The sequence below is a fragment of the Ruditapes philippinarum genome, unplaced genomic scaffold, assembly GCF_026571515.1.
Source record: "Ruditapes philippinarum isolate M1 unplaced genomic scaffold, ASM2657151v2 ctg9_1_1_1_1, whole genome shotgun sequence".
Taxonomy (NCBI): Eukaryota; Metazoa; Mollusca; class Bivalvia; order Venerida; family Veneridae; genus Ruditapes; species Ruditapes philippinarum.
In genome coordinates, this window is record NW_026865571.1 from 106159 (window position 1) to 120629 (window position 14471).

At 34.7% G+C, this 14471-nt stretch overlaps 1 protein-coding gene across 2 annotated transcripts in view; it reads right to left on the reverse strand.

Annotated features, from left to right (window-relative positions):
• The window catches only part of LOC132729588 (uncharacterized), a 41560-nt gene that overhangs the window by 24149 nt on the left and 2940 nt on the right, over nt 1-14471 (reverse strand). Inside the window, exons 3-10 of one of the 2 annotated variants that reach the window (XM_060715370.1) lie at nt 13184-13294; nt 9988-11263; nt 9204-9444; nt 7358-8074; nt 4560-4791; nt 3924-4021; nt 538-734; nt 99-217 (exon numbers count right to left, since the gene is read on the reverse strand). In XM_060715370.1, coding sequence (XP_060571353.1) covers nt 99-217; nt 538-734; nt 3924-4021; nt 4560-4791; nt 7358-8074; nt 9204-9444; nt 9988-11263; nt 13184-13294 — 2991 coding nt within the window. Of the gene's footprint in view, nt 1-98; nt 221-537; nt 735-3923; nt 4022-4559; nt 4792-7357; nt 8075-9203; nt 9445-9987; nt 11264-13183; nt 13295-14471 lie in introns of both variants that reach the window. The other variant, XM_060715368.1, reaches the window with a different exon arrangement.

A 14471-nucleotide genomic window follows, 5' to 3' on the forward strand; every position in this document is an offset into this window, starting at 1 on the left:
ATGAAATTCTTCCGAATATAGTTAACAGACGTACTGTCTTATTTTTTTATTTTAGACCTGTGTTCTTTATCAATATCAATAGTTTTAGAGCTTGTTACCTCTATCTTGACCAGTGGGCTTATGGCCATAGTCAATTGTCTCTGCAGGCTTGAACACACTTCTCTCTGCCGGCTCAGGGGGGACTCTAGCATAGGGATCAAACCTGTCATCAAATCGTCTGCTGGAAAAGATACAAAACAGGATATAACATTAAACCTTCAACACCTAGATTTGTTGCTTTGGAGCAATCTATTTATAACTTGAAGTGTATCAATATCAAAAAGCTGAAACTGAATAGCCAACAACAAAAAAAATATGGCCAGACTACACAAATTAATAAAGAACATTAACTAAAATTGATCTATAAAAATATAAATACATGTTAATGTGAAGAAATAGGTGCCTTAAGCCACTTTGTAATCAAATGGGTTTGAAAAAAAATAATCATGGTATCATGATGGTTGAGAATGCATTTTAAGAACCATTCAATTATCAAACCTATAAGGATCATCGTATGGTCTTCTTGCATATGGATCATATGGATCTCTGTAGGGATCAGGTCTAGCATAAGGATCTCTTCTATCCCAATAGGGATCCCGTCTGTCAAGGTAAGGGTCTCTGTAAGGATATCTGGCATAGGGATCATCCCTTCTTAGTGGCGGCTCTTCTCTATCGTATATCCCTCGCCCTCTTTCCTGTAATCAACAAGTTATAAATAACATTTAGATAAACAAAGGGGAAAAATTAAATTTATTTATAAAGAAAAATATATAAACTGGAAATGTATTCCAATATTTCTTTATCAAGACACTTAACCTGCAATGCTTTTTGTTGTTTTTTGTTGATGTTTTTTTTAAGTAACAACTACATTTTTAAAGGTCATATAGCAACTTTCCAGCTGTACTGAGAGAAGAAGAGCTCAAGTGCCTCCCTATGCATTATTTCAGGTGCATCGAGCGCCCAAGTACCACCACCAATACTCCAAATGCGATCTTAACCCTCAACCACAGAGGACCCAAGCTACATGAAATTTTGCTTAAACTTCATAGTTGTATACATATATTTCTCTTTAAATTCAATATACAGTAAACTTCACTTTTACACGGTTATAGCGAACTTTCGGTTATAAGGAACAATTTATTTTGGCCCGAATTTTGCCCTTCTTTATCTAATACAAGAGGGCCATGATGGCCCAAAGTCGCTCACCTGTATATAGGCCCCTGGAGCGGGGCCAGTTTAAACCCCAGGGCTTTTATTTGAACAAACTTGGTTGTATATGTATGCATATATATATATATATATATATATATATATATATATATATATATATATATATATATATATATGTATATATATATATATATATATATATATATATGTATGTATATGTATATATATACATATACATACATATATATATATATATATTATATATATATATATATATATATATATATATATATATATATATATATATATATATATATATAAATATTAAATATATATGTATATATATAATATGTATATATCTAAAAAAAAAAAAAGTCAAGCTAATGAATGACCCCTGGGCGGGGCCAATTTTGACCCCAGGGCTTTTATTTCAACAAACTTGGTAGACACCCATGAGAACATGTTTCATGCTAAATATCTTAGCTCTAGCTCTTTGAGTTCTTTAAAAGAAGATTTTTTAAGTTTTTACTATATGCACATAGGGAAAATCAATGACCCCCGGGGTGGGGCCAATTTTGACCCCAGGGCTTTTATTTGAACAAACTTGGTAGACACCCATGAAAACATGTTTCATGCTAAATATCTTAGCTCTAGCTCTTTGAGTTCTTTAAAAGAAGATTTTTTAAGTTTTTACTATATGCACATAGGGAAAATCAATGACCCCCGGGGGCGGGGCTAATTTTGACCCTAGGGCTTTATTTGAACAAACTTGGTAGACACTCACTAGAAGATGTTTCATGCTTTATATCTAAACACTAGCTATCTGGGTTTTTTCAAAGAAGATTTTTAAGTTTTTGCTATACACAGTCATATAAGGAAAATCAATGACCCCCGGGGCGGGGCCAATTTTGACCCTAGGGCTTTGATTTGAACAAACTTTGTAGACACTCACTAGAAGATGTTTCATGCTTAATAGCTAAACTCCAGCTATTTGGGTTTTTTTTAGAAGATTTTTTAAGTTTTTGCTATACACATATAAGGAAAATCAATGACCCCCGGGGCGGAGCCAATTTTGACCCCAGGGCTTTTATTTGAACAAACTTGTTAGACACCCATTAGAACATGTTTCATGCTAAATATCTTAGCTCTAGCTCTTTGAGTTCTTTAAAAGAAGATTTTTTAAGTTTTTACTATATGCATATAGGGAAAATCAATGACCCCCTGGGGCGGGGCCAATTTTGACCCTAGGGCTTTGATTTGAACAAACTTGGTAGGCACTCATTAGAAGATGTTTCATGCCAAATATCTAAGCTCTAGCTCTTACGGTTTTTTAGAAGAAGATTTTTTAAGTTTTTCTTATTGGTTGCCATGGCAACCAGAGTTTTTAATGGAATTTAAATTTTTGAACAACTTTGAAAGGGGTCCACCTAAGGATCATTTCTGTAAAGTTTGGTTGCAATTGGCCATGTAGTTTAGGAGGAGATGTTGTTTGAAAAGTTTGACGCCATTTTTTGAAGGACGCACGACGCACGACGCACGACGCACGCAGAGTGATGACAAAAGCTCACCTTTGAGCACTTCGTGCTCAGGTGAGCTAATAAAAATATACGGTTATAGCGAACACGGTTATAAGGAATTATCGCTTATAAGGAACTCATTTCTTAGTCCCAATTTAGTTAAAAGTACAGAAAATTACATTTTTATAACAAACTCCAAAATATTGGCTATCCGTAAACAGATCCCGCATTTTCAACTTTCGTTTTCATTGGCACTCGTCCGAATGTACCATTTATTGTTGTATGTACTTCAAGACATCGATTAAAATGAATTTGTATAGCAGTATGTAATAGCATAATCCATTGAAAACTACAAAGTACGCTTGATTTAAATGAAAAGAAATCTATATATTTCATTAGTAAAAGTCACACTTAAAATATAATAGAAGATATTCAATATAAAAGGAAAGAAAAATTGAAAATCTTGTTTATTCTTAATCATGGAAAGAAAACGAAAAGTACTGAGTTTAGAAACAAAATATGATATTTTATGAGAAATTGAGAAAGGGAGTAAAATTAAAACTGAAATAGCAAAGGATTTTCAAATTCCAAAAAGTACGCTCTCGGGTATTGTGTCTAAAATAGAAATAAATGACTATTTTTTCTTAATCAAATGCTCTTCAAAATGGCGGACGTTGGTAAACAATCAGTTCGTTATATGTAAATCTGTTCGCTATAAAAACTCCTGATACAAGGAACTAATTCGCTATATGCTTACAAGGAACTCCGGATATAAGGAACAGATTTTGAATGTCCCGATGAGTTCGTTATAAGCGGAGTTTACTGTATTCATATTATCAAATTATTTGCATGTTTTACACTGATGTTAAACAAGCAGGAATAAGTGAAGACATTAACATTCTTTTACTTTTACTTAAAATACGGCAGCCTGCATGAGGTTAAATGAACCTACTATTTGACTAACCACTACTTTTATTTAGTTAAGTTTAATTTCAACAATTTCATTTAAGTCTAAATGTGAAGAAAGCTTTAATCTGATTTGAACCACTCCCCGAAGCGAACGAGTACTGGTGTCTTATGAGCAAACATGGTGACTGGTCATAACCAAAGTAGGGCTCAACCCCATGACCCCTACTCTTAATTAAGCATTTTCTTTTTGATTGAGCAGAACAAGTCAATGAATGAGTGAAATTTTACCTCTGGCCTGAATCTGTCTTCTGGTGGAGGAAGTAATCTTTCATCTCTTTGCTGGTCTCCAGCATCAAAATGACCATGTCCAAACCCTTCATCCTCCCCTGTTATAATTTATAAACAGGCATGACATACAATAATTTACACCAAGCAATTAAAGCCAACAACAACAAAATTTATTTTAAACAGTTATATCAATGTATCAGTGACTATTAACATTTCTACAGTATATAATTTTATTTGGACCTTCAGTTTCAAACATGAACTTTTTAAAAGCTTCCTCTCTTGACCTTCATTTATAGTAATGAAAGAGAGTGGTTTACTGTAGAGGTAGTAAAATACCTCGTAAATATCATCAAATTTGAATAATCCAATATTTCCAAATATCTATGCATTTCTCATGATCTTGTAAACATTTCATAGCACATTTTTCTTAAACTAAAAAGTACATTAATTCTTGATATGGAAAGCAATCTATTTTGAAATCAATAAAAAGGTGCTTTAACATTGTTAATTTTGATCAAATGCAGTCTGCCCAAATAATTGACAAAGAACTACATTTTCTGCATCAATTTCCAAAACTAAATTTATTGAGCAACTTGTCTTCATCTCTTGAATGATAAAAGGCTTTGTAAATCCTACCTTGAATTTTGGTCTCTTCTTGCTGACTAAAGTCTGTATCTTCCTGAAGAAATGGATTATCTTGATATTCCTCGTTATCCATTTGATTGTACTCTTCTTGACCTTCAAACTGATTTTGACCTTCAAACTGTTCTTCATTTCCAAATTGGCCTTCATCTTCATACTGTCCCTGGGCTCCAAATTGTCCCTGAGCTCCAAACTGCCCGCCCTGGTCTGTTCCTTCAAAGCCTCCCTTCAAAAACAAGTAAAAACAAATACTGAACTATAGAATTGTGTTATAAACCACATTGCCTAACAGATTGATGTACCATTACTAACAGAGCGATGTACCATTACTACCGTTAAGTATTCAATTAAAAATATTATAAGTGATTGTAATATAATCACTTAACAGCCTCCAAATATTCATTAAGTACTATGTTAAACATTCTTAAAGTCCAATGCTTATTTGCTTATATTTGGCCATATAAATTCACTTTCATGACATCAGGAACATGTAATGCATGATAAATCATATTAAACAATCATGATGAAAAGTCACCAATTTCATACATGTATGAAATGGTTTGTGATTTAGGATACCATAACTATAATGTAGATAATTATACTATCAGAGATCTGCCAAGAATTTGAAAGTACTGGGCCCTGGGCCCACTTGGTCTGAAAATGATGGGCCATTTTTACCAAAATATGGGCCTTGGGAAAATAAGTAAACATTGACCTAAATAACTGTTAAAAAGTTTGTAGATAATTGAATTTCCCTGGTAATAAAACTTAAATCATATTTTATGACAAGTTGTTCACTTATGATTCAGTACTTAACCAATAATTAAAAATTATGCCTACATGGTAACTTTCTAACTAATATTAATTGCAAGCAAAATATTTTTTAAATGGCTGCTCAAAAATTTGATGTGCCAAATTTATTCACATAACTTCTAATGTCTAATACTGTGCATTATCAATTGAATTGTTCCTACTTTGCACCAAATGTCCCTTACCACTGTATATTGACGAATTTTATTGCCCCTTGTATGCCTCTGTGTAGACAGCATACATCAAAGACACTTGCCCACAAGACCTTTTGATCATGAAAAAAGTCATACACAATGTTTCCCTGATTGGTTAATCACCCTGTCAAATATTCTGATGACGAAATAGACATCTTTTTTTTACAAAGCTTGTGTGAACTTGAGTGACCTTAGGGGTGATCAAGTTGTACACCTGTCAGATTATACTGTAACTTACAGCATTTCTTAAAATAGCAACACTTTTTTTAAGTTACCGATAATCATTAGTTGTATAATTTGTTTGTTTGTTTTATTGGATTAAATTTACGTAGTAGAAATGAGTATATGTGTGGGAAAGAGATTATGAGAAGAAATGCGGTAAGTAGATAACATGGACAAAAGCTATAGGGGAATGGATAAACTCAAGAATATGCGTAATTACAGGGGAATGGGTAACATGTTGCTGTTGGTACCAGTTTTGACTGGATGACTAAGTAAACCAGCAGACAGTTTTGTTTTCTTATAAGTCTGGCACAGGTTTTAAATGCACCCATGGCCCTTTGCTGCAGATTTTCCTGCACCATTCTCATTTTTTTAGCGCCAATGGCGCAAAATCGCGTCCTCGGCAGATCTCTGTACTATTGATACAAATATGTGAAAAAAGAATATGGTGCTGTGTTTATTTTATAGACCATGACTAAAAAATCCAAATTTCCCTGCCCTTTTAAGCCTGGATGGCTGGAAAGATGTGTGATGAACTATAAATTAATTAAACATCCAATACAGTCAAACGTGTATTAAGCGACCGGGCAAGGGAAACACCCAAAACGGTCGCTTAATGAAACGGTTTCTTAAGACAGTCAGCATGATATAAAAGTCAAAATTTATAAATGACATCTGTTTTATTCGGTGGGATTGTTTTTCAACTTCATTTTTATAAAAATGTTGAAAAAAAAAGTACGCTCTGATAATCTAAATGGATGCAAATGTAAAAAATAACTTCCTGATATTTATTGACAAAACAGTTTCAAGATCCATTACGTACATGTTTGACATTTTTTCCAGAATTTTTTAACTTCTCCGTTGTTTTTCCTTGTCTCCAATACGAAAACCCTATTAGTGAAGATGTTTTCTGTTGTGCATTTTTTTCGTTTGAAATAAACAGACTACATCTATTTGTTATGATTAATTTAATGGCTGATCAAGTTCAAGGTCAATTCAATGCAGTCTAAATGTCAACAAGCGAAGCGTATACACCATCTCAGTATGGGCGGAGCGTTGCATTGTTTATCCGATATTATTGGATAATACATGTCACGCGTATACTTAACTTCATTTGCATACGCTAAAACGGTATGGGAAATGGAGTCTTTCACACGTTTATTGTTGTGTTTTGATTGTTGACACTTGTGACATAACGAGGTGGCTTCTCTAAAAACACAATTACTTGACAGGTAAAAGTGGTCGTTTAATGAAAAGATTGATGTCAATTAGGTGACTAATTAGCGGTCGCTGGTCGCGTTGAGCAAAAGTCGCTTAATACATTAAAGATATAGAGAGAAAATGATCGGGGGGGGGGGGGGGAATTTAAAGTGGTGGTTTAAGACAAAAGTCGCTTAATACACGTGGTCGCATGGGCAAGTTAGACTGTACTTTTATCTTTTTTATAAACTAGTCTCATATGAAGTTAAAATTAAACAGTCTTTATTCAACTGATGAAATTTAAGATGAAGAAATCATACCAAATACATAGTTTTATAACTTCTAACATATTCCTTTTATATATACCTTCTGTCCCCACTTATCATTCCTTCCTCTTTCAATACTCCTGTCTCTTCCAAATCTATTACCATCATTTTGATCTTGATTAAATCCTCTATTCTGATCAAAGCCTCGACCACGTCCCCTTCCACGTCCCCTGTCAAACCCACGATTAGCACTTTCTTCTCTTTCTTGACTGTTATTTTGTTCTCTTCCCCACTGGCCTCTTTGATTTCTATCTCGTTCTTGTTGCTTATCTGGTTGATTCTTGAAGTTCTGAAATCGGGCCCCACCAGGCACATTTTGTGCTCCAGTATCCTGTTCACTTTGTTGCTGAAATTGTCCCCCTTGACCTTGGAAATCAGGTTTCTTTGGTGGGGGCTCTGGTCTCTTAGCACTAAACTTGTTTCCTTGATTCCCTGAACTATTTTGAAAATCCTTTTTCACTTCTTGATTATTTGGCTGTTTTTGTTGTTTTGCCTCTTTTTTAAATTCAGTAATTTTAATGTCCATTAATGATTTAATCTCTTTAATTGCAGCCTTATTTGTGACAGTGTCTTTCTCCTCTTTTGGTGATGGTTTAACCTGAGGAGATGATGTAGTAGAAGTTGTTGTTGCCGTTGTTGAAGATGTGACTGTAGATGATGTAGATGACGCTGACGATGATGCCGTGGATGATGAGGGAGGTGCTGATGTGATAACTGGCTTCTTTTCCTCTTCTGGTGGGGGTTCAAACACTTCACCCTTTGATAAATTAAAATCTAGACTTAAATACATTAAAATCTACACCTAAATTACATTTAAATCAACACTTAAATACATTAAAATCAACACTTAAATACATTAAAATCTACATAAACAAGAATGTCGAACGACACATATACCCCCCTTTCTAGCAATTGACTCACATAATTGGTAATTTTATTACAGAAACTTGCCAAAAATGGGTACATGGAAGTGTTCAATTATGGAAAAATCAACAGAAACCATTTTGACATTTAAGGCCCATGTGACATTGACCTTTGACCTAATGACCCCTAAATTGTTAGATGTCATCTACTACTTATGACCAATAACTAGGTGAAATATGAAGACTTTGTGATGAATACTTTTCAAGATAATCAGCCGAAACCCTTTTGACATTTAAGGCCCCTGTGACCTTGACCTTTGACCTAGTGACCCCAAAATAAATAGGTGTCATCTACTAGTGATGACCAATCACTGTGTGATATATGAAGACTTTGTGATAAATACTTTTCAAGATAATCAGCGGAAACCATTTTGACATTTTAAGGTCCCTGTGACCTTGACCTAGTGACCCCAAAATCAATAGGGGTCAATTACTAGGTATGACCAATCACTGTGTGAAATATGAAGACTTTGTGATACATACTTTTCAAGATAATCAGCGGAAACCATTTTGACATTTAAGGTCCCTGTGACCTTGACCTTTGACCTAGTGACCCCAAAATCAATAGGGGTCATCTACTAGTGATGACCAATCACTATGTGAAATATGAAGACTTTGTGATACATACTTTTCAAGATAATCAGCAGAAACCATTTTGACATTTAAGGCCCCTGTGACCTTGACCTTTGACCTAGTAACCCCAAAATCAATAGGGGTCATCTACTAGTTATGACCAATCACTATGTGAAATATGAAGACTTTGTGATAAATACTTTTCAAGATAATCAGCGGAAACCATGTGGTCTACCGACGGACAGACCGACAGACAGACCGACAGACCGACATTAGCAAAACAATATACCCCCTCTTCTTCGAAGGGGGGCATAACAATGTGAAGCACAGACAAAATAGAAACAAAGTGATTCTTATTTATGTTCAAATATGGGCGAAATGATTTCATACCTGGAACACTTCTGGCTGTGCTGGCTGAGTAGGTGGAGGCATACCCATACCCATCTGACCTGGATGTCGCATTCCTCCCATAGGGCCCATCATACCGTGAGGGCCCATGTTGCCTCTCGGGCCCATGGGAAATCCAGGGGGCCGCATTCCAGGCCTCATGTGCTGACCCATCATTGGGCGTGGCCCTCTTGGTCCCATACCTCTACCACCTCTACCCATAAAGTTGCCAGATTGTTGATTGCTATCAAAATATTTATATAACAAAAATTAATGAAAAGCACGACAAAAATTATAAGGCTTCTTTCATTTTACTGAATGTAAATATTCATTCTTTCAAACAGTAAAACAAGTTTTCCCAAATTGATTCATAGTATGAAACTACCTACAAAAAGTGAATGCATTGAGCAGCTTAATTTCCATAATTTCTGATAAATGATAAAGGTTCATGCAAATTTGTTCACACATACACAAACATTTATTTTCTTTCGAAATGCTCTTTAGTGGTAATAATCATACACTTCATAGAGTTGAATATCTTGATTATCTTTTCACCGACTTAGTTTCTATGACAATATGTACACTATCCATTCTTACATCATTTTTTGGACTGTTGAAAAATTAATTTTCAGCAACATGGTCTTATATATCATATGTAAGGCTTTACAGTAAATTTTGTATGATGCAGAAAAAAATGAACCCAAAAAAAGAAAAGACTTTACTCCTTCCATTTACTTTCTTTTTAAAGTACTGAACACCATGAACAAAACATACAAGTTTGACTTACCCTTGATTAAAATTTTGAGACCCTTCTTTCTCCTCCTTTTTAAATTGCCCTTGATTACTTTTCTCATTTTCACCACTTTTACCAGTCTTTTTCAATGCAGGTGGTTCACTGAATTCTAAGTCAAAAAGGGAAACTGGTCCTTTTTTGTCTGGCCCAGGTTTATTTGCAGTATCATTACCAAAACGGTTATTTCTACCAGTATCACTTGATTCCTCTTCAAAATCATTTGAATGGTCAAATCTATTTCCTTGGAAATTGCCCCTCCCTCTACCTCTAAAGGGCATTCCACCTCTTTGATGCCCTCCTCTCCCCCTTCCGCTGTCTGACTCTCCAATAGGCATTGGTCTTCCCCGCCCAATAGGGCCACTATCTGGGACTGAAATTCCAAATCTCCTCATTTCATCAAAAACTTCACTTTTCATACGGTTCAATATTGCAGGTGTTATACCACCCATTTTTTTCAGCATCACTGACTCGTCCCCAATATTGTTAACAACTTTCACCATTTTATTCAGCTGAGCTGGATTCATAGTGACATAATTCTCCATGAAAATTTTGGCAGCAAGTTCAAGCTTTACAAGCATTTCTTGACCATCATCATTAATCTGTTTTAGCATCATTTTATTCACTTTGGGATCATTTGAATTCATTAAATTCTCAAACATCTTTTTCAAAGATTGCTCAGAAACACCACCTTCATCCTCTTCAATCTCCATTTCTGTATCTACATCTTGATTATCTGGTGTACCACCATGACCAAAATCATTCATTCCGCCTCTGCCCCTACCTCTACCACCCCTAAACTGTCCACGACCTCTTCCCATATTGTCTTTAGGCCATGAACCAGATTCCTCATTCTGCTTACCTTGTCCAGGTGGTCCTCTAGGAGGAGGACCTTGGAAACCTGATTGAGGGGGACCTGGTGCACCTGGACCTGAGAACATTCCTCTAGGGCCTCCAAAACCTGGCCGCATTTGTCCCATTGGCGGTCTTGGCCCCATTCCTCTAGGCCCATCATGAGGTGGAGGGCCCCCAAATGGTGGTGGTCCTGGTGGAGGTGGTCCACCAAAGCCTGGCCTGGGCCCCATACCCATCATTCCTGGTGGTGGACCACCAGAGAACGATTGTCCTTTAGCTGCAGCTTTTTCTTGTTCTTTGATTTGTTTCTTTGCTTCTTCCTTTCTTCTCTGTATATCTGCCTTCTTCTCCTCCATCTGTTTTTCATATGTCTGCCACTGCTGTAAGTACTGATTAAACTGATCCTTGTTTGGATGAGCTGCAGGTAAAAAGAAGAAATCAAATATTTGTATAAATTGCACCTTTTTTACACCTGAACTGGTTTAAAAAGAAACTATATAAATGAAATATTGCAAATTTCTGTATAATATGTAATATATTATATTTGCAAGTTAAGTATTATTTTAAAAGAGTTTCAAATCTAAATTTTATAATTATCATACCCTCCTTAAGTATGCTTTTAAGAAAATAAAAAACAAGCAAAACACTAGATGCACAACTACACATGCTGACCAACAGTCCTGTAGTTTCATGGCTCTAGGTGAAATACTTTTTTGAGTTATGCAAGACACAAGTTGAAAATTGCAATATTTTTACTACATGTATGTCAAGGGCAATCACTCTACAAATACAAGTCCACAAGCAAACACCAATTTTAATGTGTTCAATGTACATAACTACATATGGCTATGCTGACCAACATTCCTGTAAAGTTTCATGACTCCAGGTCAAATACTTTTTGAACTAATGCCTAACACAAGTTAAAAATTGCAAATTTATCCTACATCAAGGACATTAACTCTTACAAAACTGAATTAATACAAACGCCAAACCCCCGGTGCATGACTACACATGCTGATCAACATTCCTGTAAAGTTTATTGACTCTAGTTTAAGCACTTTCATGTGACACAACATAAGAAGGCACACACGCATGTGCACACACGGAGACAAGGGCAAATCAAAATTCTCCAACCTCCTAGAATGGGAACATTAAAATCATGCTAGAAGGTTTTGTAACAGAAAAATCCCTAGGTGGATGAAGTCATTAACCCGACATGAAATATATCCTCCATCAGACAATGTTGATCTTTGACCTCCAAGTTGAGATCTTGACCTCTGGTTGTTGAGCATGACATGTTGTCTTATTATGATGAACATTATGCCATGTAATTTCAAATTTCAATGACGAATGCCTGGACTGGACACAAAGTCCTCTTTTTCTTCAAAAAGGTGGGGACAATTAGACCCAAATCAACATTTTTTTTAAATTTTCATTGTTCATTCCTACAATACAAGTCAATTCTATTTACCAAAATAGAAAAAGAAAGATGGTCTTGGATGATGTAATTATCGCAAGTTTATGATCATACTCTTTAAATGTCCCAACTTGTTTTTACATCCAAGAAATTTTCCTCTGTGTTCGATTATGTGTGTTAATGTAATGTGTTCGATATATGCTTATTGTATGTGTTTGATTATAAGCTTATTTTATTTATACAATCATGTTGTATACTGTATAAGTGGAAAATTTTGTGACATGGAAATATTTGTGATTTTTGCAAATTGAAATCATTCACAAATATTTGATCACGCAGAAATTATTTCTGTTTCGGCAAACTTTCTTCTTTCAATTGAAAACACGTTTTTATACAGCATCTTACATGAATAAGTTTGACTGTTTGACATTAATATTTTTCATTGCTTGTTTGTTTAAGTTTGGTCTTAAGAAATCACAAATGTTTAATAAAACAATATATGTGTCACAATATGACAAAGAAATGTGTGATCAGGTCCTTTATCAAACTAACAATGTGTATTTCAAACAATTATAATATAAATAATAAAGTATTGAACAACTGAATAGAATTATTACAATAACAGTATATTCTTAACATGTACTTGCTTTATTAAAGATATCAGAAAAACAGTTTAAATTCAAGAAATCATATTTTCTTAAATATTTCCGCACGCAAAAAGTCCACTTTTTGACATTCGCAAAATTTTTGTGACGCATAAATATCCACTTATACAGTAATTTGAAAATAAAATATTGTTTACATCAACCGAAGGTCCTAAGTAATGTTAAGGGCAACTTGGGTACTTGAATGACATATTCAAGTATTGAAATTTGTACTTGCTGTCATCCCTTTAATATGAAATACAATATTCACACTTACATTTATTTTGTTCTCTCCAGTCATTGTATTGTTTCCTCCATTGCTCATACTGTGCATTGAAGTCCTCTTCCTCCTTCTTAATCAAATCTAAGGGAGTCTGAAATCCCATCACTAGAAGAAAGAAAAATATTTCAAAATTGTCAAAAACAGTAATGCCTTAAATGACATCATTCAAAAGACCAAACATTACAGCATGCACTTCATTATCAAACAAGCAATTATCATAGTATTGCAAGCAATCCATAAGTCCCCTACCGGTTAGAACCCCAGCAACTTTCTGATGGGCCATTGGCCAGTCAATTTTACCAGTGAATGAATGACATGAATGAACTTAAATCTTTTGAGTTCTAAGTTTGTCTATATCACAGTAATGTGTTAAGTTTCCCTGCCTAGTAAGGAAATTATGTTTATACAACCTTGTCATATTATTACGATGTGGGATTTTAAAGTAAATCCTATAAGGAATGAAGAAGTTGGAGTGAAAAATACCAATTTCTCGAAAAAAAATCTTAAGTTCAAGGGGGACATAATTCTGGAAATAGTCTTGCTAGAGTATTTAACCTTCTCAAAAATGTTGAGTGATAATAAGAAACATATATATGAAGTTTGAAGTAGATACATTAGGAAATAAAGAAGTTATTAAAAAAAAGACAACATTTTTTTTCATAAAAATTCTAAGTTCAAGGGAGGTAATACTGATAATTTTTGTGCTAGAGTTGTAAACCTTGTCACATATGATGTGGTTGATGACCAGAAACTTATATTTAAAGTTTGAAGTAAACACCTTAAGAAATAAAGAAATTATAGTGAAAAAGCTGAAAAATTTAAATCAGAAATCTTGAAATTCAGGCTATTTGTTGCCATAGCAACCAGAATTTTCAACATAGGAAGAAAAGAAAAAGATGTGCATAATCTCCAGACTGCCATCTACCCATATTTAAAGTTTCATAAAAATATTTTCAGTACTTTTTGCGTTATAGCGGGATCCAGTTTATGTGTTCAATTTGCCATATTTTCAGACTATTTGTTGCCATAGCAACCAGAATTTTCAACATAGGAAGAAAAAAAACAGACGTGCATAATCTCCATACTGCCATCTATCCATATATCAAGTTTCATAAAAATATTTTCAGTACTTTTTGCGTTATCGCGGGATCCAGTTTTGTGGACGGACGGACTGACGGACTGACAGACAGACGGACAGACACACAGACGGAGGGTAAACCTAAAGTCCCCTCCGGTTAAACCGGTAGGGGACTAATAAAGCAAAATACGCTTACACTTTTCA